The following is a 6,111-nucleotide window of genomic DNA, read 5'->3' on the forward strand; positions in this document are numbered from 1 at the left end:
GCAGCAGGAGGAGGAGGGCTAGGGCTAGGACTAGGGCTAGGGCTAGGGCTAGGACTACATTTCCCGGCGGCCCCCGGAGGGCCGGGGCGGTACAAAGCGGGCTCTACCTGTCTCGGCAGGTGAGCGGGGCGGCTGGTCGGGACGGGGGCTCCGTCCCAGGCCCGCGGCTGCTGTGAGCTGGGTCGGGGTGGTGCCTCCTCTCCTCTCTCCCGGTCCTGACCGCCGCGCTCCCCCGCCGCAGGCCCGCCCGGGACCCGCGATGCCTTTCCCCAGCTCCGGCGCGGACGATGCCTTCGACTACCTCTTCAAGATTATCCTGATCGGGGACTCCAACGTGGGCAAGACCTGCGTGGTGCACCGCTTCAAGACGGGGCAGTACAACGAGAAGCAGCAGAACACCATCGGCGTTGACTTCACCGTGCGCTCCATGAACATCGACGGCAAGAAAGTGAAGGTGGGTGCCGGGAGCGAGCCCGGGCCGCCCGGTGGCCAGCGCCGAACGCTCGGTAGCCAGCGCCGTGCGGGCCCGGGGCTGCGCCGCGTCTGCTGCTCGGCCCTGCTGAGGACAGCAGGTACAAGCCGGCTGCCTTTCTGACCAGGGCTGCTGCCGAGGGGAGTCTTCCCTCAGGAGGATGCCCTGGCGGAGGCAGTCGCCCTAATCTGGGTTTGCACTCGCCCCCGTGGCTTCTCTGGCTCTGCTTGCGGAGAGGGCTCACGCTTTGCCTGCGGGGGGTTGTTTGAAAGCCGGCTCTGGTTTGGAGGGGGTGTCTTTTCTCTCCCTTTGAGATATGAGGGAACACTGAGGAGAGAAAAATTTCTAGTTTGAAAAGGCTTTGCTTTGATGTGTGCTTGATTTGAGGGAAAATGAAGACTTTGAAGACAAATGCCAGAAGAAAATGCTAGCTAGAACTTATTTCTGTGTGCAGATGAAAGTTCAGATGCCTGCTCTTTACACAGCTGTGCTCTGCCCAGCCCTGCATCAGGGCTTCTTAACTCTTCTTCCTTTCCTATAAGAGGCTGTAATGCTCCATGCCTTTTAGTACAGTTGAAATTAGGTTCTTAGCCTCTTTATAAAGCTGGGTTTACCTTTGCAGCTTTCTCTTTGGTCTGTGTCGATTGTCTTTACAGGCATGTAAATGTCTCTTCAGATCTAGAGAGGGCAAAGCCACACTGCGGTGTGGTAGAGTGAGCTGGGACAGGTCTAGCAGCCCCCTAGACAAGGGGTTTCAAAGGTGTAGATGCCGATGGCAAACACCTAGGAAGTGGCATTTGCTGGTCTTTACAACTTGTATCCTTTCTCTTACAGATCCAAGTGTGGGACACAGCTGGTCAAGAACGGTTCCGGACAATAACCCAGTCTTATTACAGGAGTGCCCACGGGGCCATCCTTGCCTATGACCTTACTAGGAGGTCCACATTTGAATCCATTCCTCACTGGATTCATGAAATTGAAAAGTATGGTGCTGCAAACTTGGTCATGATGTTAATTGGTAGGAATCTAATTTTCAGTATTATGTAGCTTTTTTAATATATATGTAAAATCGCCCTCACTTTCCCCCCACTACTTAAAGCGCCTACAAACTATGCATTAAAGAAGAATGCAGTTTTAGTTAAAAAGAGATTAAGAAAAGAGTTAAAAGAGATCAGAAAGTGTATCAATTTGGCCTAAGCTTAAAAAATGAGGAAAGTCACGGCCTAGTGCTGACAGGACCAAGCCCATTACAGACAGTGAAACCTTTTTACTTGTTCCTTTCCTGCTGGAATAATGCAATGAGCTTGCTGTTAGTCTAGCAAGCATGGACAACCTTACTGAGGTTAGAATTGCAGTTGAGTCTGACCCTGTACTCCTGATGTGCTGGAATTTAGCAGCTCAGTAATTCAAGATGAAGGGGACAGAGCAACACAACTCCTCGTTCTCATCTTTCCTCTCTGTTCTTTTGATATGCATGCGCATTGCTCTGTAATGGCACTCGGATCAGGTAAGACAGTAGATGGGGATGTGGCTTTTGCAGAGCATGAAGTAGTTGCTTGTGTTCCTCCTCGTTTATTCCACTAGGAAACTTTGCCTCTTGCGAAACGGAATGGATAGAAATTGCTAAGAATGGAGCTGGTAGGAAGCAGTGTGGTTCTTTCCCTTTGTGTTCCAGGTTATTATTGCTCCTCCCTCCGCCAAGGAAGAAGCTGCAAATGAGACAACTAGGGTAGTAAAATGACAGAGCCTTTCTTTACATTCCACTGCGTCTGCCTGCTTCGCTGTGGCGCCGTGCCGAGCAGCGCGTGCAGCCGCAGCAGCCAGACTGGCTCTTGAGGACAGGCAGCCTGGAGCCCCACAGCGCAGCAGGCACGGGGCCTAAGCTGCTGCTCGTGCTCCTAGCAAGTTACTGAACTGCTGCTGTGGTGGTTCTGCCTGTTCTGCCTCTGAAGAAACAAACAAATTCTGACCTGCATGTAACTGCAGTGCTTGGAATGAGTAAGGCGGGGGGAGAAATGACACTAAACTTTTCTCATAAATCTAAAGAACAAGACCTATCTGTGTGTGTGGTCAGGGCTGGTGGTGGATGTTTTTTTTTAAGAAAGAAGTTCTGAAATTGGTAAAAATAAAGCTTTTGCCAAGGATCCAGCTTGGTGCTTTCTTCCAAAGCTGGTGCTGTTTGCTTTCCTTACTTTGGCAGGAAGTCTTTGTACATTTAATTACACATAGTCATGTTATACACCTTTCTAGTGTGAGGTTAAGTTTAAAAAGTCTAACTTTCCCACCTGAAACTGAAGGAGGAAAGGGGGGGTTCTTTTTAAAAAGGCAAATAACCCTCAAGAAGGTGCTTTTTGGGGGGTTGTGGTTTTCTTTCCTTTTAGAAAAACTGAAAGGGACATAATGGGAGGGGAGTTGGCTTATATATGCTTCAAATTCAGATCTTGAATTTGATGAAGGGTTGTCTTGAAACTATGAATGTAGACTTCAGCCAGGTACTGCAAGTACCAGAACTGATGATAATTCCATGTGTGCTGTAACTACTTAAATACACAAAGGCTTATTTAACATCTGAGGTGTTTCATGACTTCTGACAGATTTTTACTAAACTGCTTCAAGTAAAAGTTTAATCTATACATGTAGAAACTTTTTAAGTATACATTTTAAACATTAAGATAGCTGGTGTGAATTCATGTCTTTTTCAATGTCATCTTAAAATTATTGACTTGTACAAATAGGTCATGTTAAAATCTGATTAACAGTTGAGCAGATTCTTCCTGGGGTTTAGTGAGGTTTTTTTGAGGAGATATGCTTTAGGCTAACAACATTCCAGATCTTCAGAGCTGAGCATCCACTCTGAGATGCATCAAGGTAGCTTGACAATAGCATAACATGTGTGGCTTCTATTGAAGGTTGAGTGAGGAATAAACCTTTATGCAACATTGCTTTTGTTTGCTGTGTGCATTCACTATAGCTACAAGATTTGGTTGTTTGGTTTGGGTTTTTTTTCAAATATTTAACTTAAATGCTACTTACTGTTTAAAAAGACTAGGGAATAGGGAGCCACAGTTGCTTCCAAATAATCTTCTGGCACCATTATCTACAGCAAGTAATTGGATGAACACAGGTTTTTAGTTTTTGTTTGGATTTTAACTTGTTTTGATATTATCATGATACTGCAGTTTTGATCCACATTCTATGCTTGTAGCTCTGTGCTCACATCTTGGTTTTTCTAGTAAATCCTGTTCCTAACATAAATCTATTGTTTAAACAAAATAGAATTCTTGTATTGCATTTAAAGATTAATTTTTGAGAGACTAGATTACTGAATTATCTATTTGCCTTCTTTTAAGGGAACAAATCAGATTCGCTGGATAAGCGCCAAGTCCTGTTTGAAGATGCCTGCACACTGGCAGAGAAGCACGGGCTCCTAGCTGTACTGGAGACATCAGCAAAAGAAGCTCAAAACGTAGAAGAGGTGTTCATTTTGATGGCTAAGGAGCTAATAGCCCGAAATACCTTACAGCTTCATGGAGAGAACCCTCCGAACAGCATCTATCTTGATTCCAGGCCAGTGATTGCCAGTCCAAGTGTGGAGAAAAACCAGTGCCTCTGTTAAAGAGAGATTTCGGGAAGAACTTGGAAGTTGTCATTCTCCTGAAGCTGTTTGATTTCATTTTACTGAATTGATGAAAGTGTGCTATGTGGCCTCAAGCAGTCTCTCTTGCTATCTCTGCCTTGCAGTTTGGCTTGCAAGTATCTTCAGAGATCGTTGTTGCTGTTGGTAGCACAGGTTGCTTTGAACATGGCAGCTGATACTTTAACACAAACATCTGAGCTGAGAGGACTCACAAAGCTGCCAGCCCTTGCCTTAACCAAAGAGAACCGTAAAAATTATTGCCTTTAATTATGACCTTAAATTATTTTCTGGCTGTGTCTGAAGATAAATTTGCACCAGAGCTCTGCATTGATTTGACCCTCCTAAGCTATGTTGTTTGTTCTAGCGTAAGCACTTTACTCTTTGCCAGTAGCTTTAAAAAGTCTGACAAGTGCTTTCACAGCACTAACCCACTGCTGCTTAAACGTTCATTTAGGGGTGGTCCTGATGCGAGGCATGTAGCCACCCATCCCAACGAACTTAGTAACATTGGTGAAAGAGGACATGATTTCACAGCTATACTGGCTTCCTCGTCAGACAAACCTGGAGACATCCCTGGGGTTTCATAGTGGGCAGAATATGATACACCAGGGTCTCAACCCTCCTCCTGGGGTGAGAAAAGTTGTCTTTCACTTTGCACTCTACAAATTGTTTCCAGTAGTGATCTCTGTCTTGCTACATAGACTTGCTAGGAGTAGTGATGCTTCCAAGGCAGCAGTAATGGCCTAAATCAATGCTGGGGTGAAAGGATGTTTTCCTCACCCCGACTCCTGTCTTGCTTTTGATGTGCTGATTTTAATCAAAGGCCTTCTGTAGTTTGAGTGATGGCCCAATGGCAGCTTGAGAATATGCCTGTAACCTTCAAGTGTGAAGAAGAGATTCAAGCTCCTGTAAGACTCAGCAAGGGGTAAGAAGGTTTAATCATGTAGCCTCGCCTTACAGCTGTAGGGGAATGGTATGGAGTATACCAGAAAGTTATCCCTAGGCAAGTATATATGCTATTGCTATGGAGACCAAACACCTTGGTAGCAATAGAAGGTTTTGTATTTATTACTCCTCCCAAATACAAGCTCTGCTTTTTGAGGGCTCACTTCTATGTACTGGAACTGCACGAAGGGTTTGAGTTTTTGTGGGGGGTGTTGTTGTTGTTGTTGGTTTTTTTTCTTCCCTCCAGTAGATGGAAACAGGGAAGGAGAGGGAGGCAAGAAATACTATACAGAGTAAGTTTTTTGACTGCACTCCATGTGTACCAAGGCGCATCACTTCATTACTGTTAGGCTATGAACTGGAACTCAAACTCTGTAATGGTAAAACAGTCTGGGTTACCTGCAAAGAAGCCCTGGGAAGGCTGGTGCGCTGCTAGCTTAGCAGATGGCAGTCTACCCATGCTTCACAAGTTGTTGAAAAATAAGGAAAAACATGTAGCAAATATTTCTGGAAAATCTTACCTGAGAAGCACAAAAAATAAAGCAGAATGAATCACTGATTTATAGTTTTGCAAATATTTCTGATATTATTAATGCTTCCTCTGGCCAGGTTCTTTGCCATCACCTGCAAAGAGCAGGAGTTAATCTTCAGTGCTAGCCTCTAAGCCTTTTGCTATAGTCTGCTGTGGAGAAAGCTGCTTCTTCAGGCATCCTCTTTCTGGTATTTTCTTTTTAAACGTTAATTTCATCTTGATTTGGTACTAGCCTAGCAGTTGGCATTTCAGTTTGCATGTTTAAGCAACAGTAATCACCATAACCTTTCAACACAGCTGAACAAGTAGCATTCCAGCTTCCAAACAACTAGTTTCTACACCTCTTGTCACTAGGAAAACAGTCAAATTGTTTAATATTCTTGCGTGTTTAAAATCCAAACTCTTCCTGGTAGTAGTTTGTAATGTGGCAGTCTTTACTTTTTTCTAGTATCCACATTTAAACTGCTAGCAAACTTTGTTCTATTTGATATACCAGAGATAGTTATTTGCAACAAATACTAATCT

At 44.8% G+C, this 6,111-nt stretch overlaps 1 protein-coding gene across 1 annotated transcript; it reads left to right on the forward strand.

Annotated features, from left to right (window-relative positions):
* Window positions 1-23: 23 nt before the first annotated feature.
* On the forward strand, window positions 24-5,613 carry RAB19 (RAB19, member RAS oncogene family). Its single transcript, XM_074825985.1, has 4 exons — window positions 24-119; window positions 242-454; window positions 1,307-1,490; window positions 3,823-5,613. The coding sequence occupies exons 2-4, from the start codon at window positions 260-262 to the stop codon at window positions 4,086-4,088; spliced, it is 645 nt and encodes a 214-aa protein (XP_074682086.1). The 5' UTR covers window positions 24-119; window positions 242-259; the 3' UTR covers window positions 4,089-5,613.
* Window positions 5,614-6,111: the final 498 nt, after the last annotated feature.

This window comes from Strix aluco, chromosome 5, assembly GCF_031877795.1.
Source record: "Strix aluco isolate bStrAlu1 chromosome 5, bStrAlu1.hap1, whole genome shotgun sequence".
Lineage (NCBI taxonomy): Eukaryota > Metazoa > Chordata > Aves > Strigiformes > Strigidae > Strix > Strix aluco.

What these genes read in the sequence shown, in the direction of transcription:
- RAB19 (XM_074825985.1), top strand. Translation starts at nt 260, where the DNA reads ATGCCTTTCCCCAGCTCCGGCGCGGACGATGCCTTCGACTACCTCTTC. An exon ending in TCGACGGCAAGAAAGTGAAG is followed by an intron (nt 455 to 1,306) that starts GTGGGTGCCGGG and finishes TTTCTCTTACAG; the next exon opens with ATCCAAGTGTGGGACACAGC. An exon ending in CTTGGTCATGATGTTAATTG is followed by an intron (nt 1,491 to 3,822) that starts GTAGGAATCTAA and finishes CCTTCTTTTAAG; the next exon opens with GGAACAAATCAGATTCGCTG.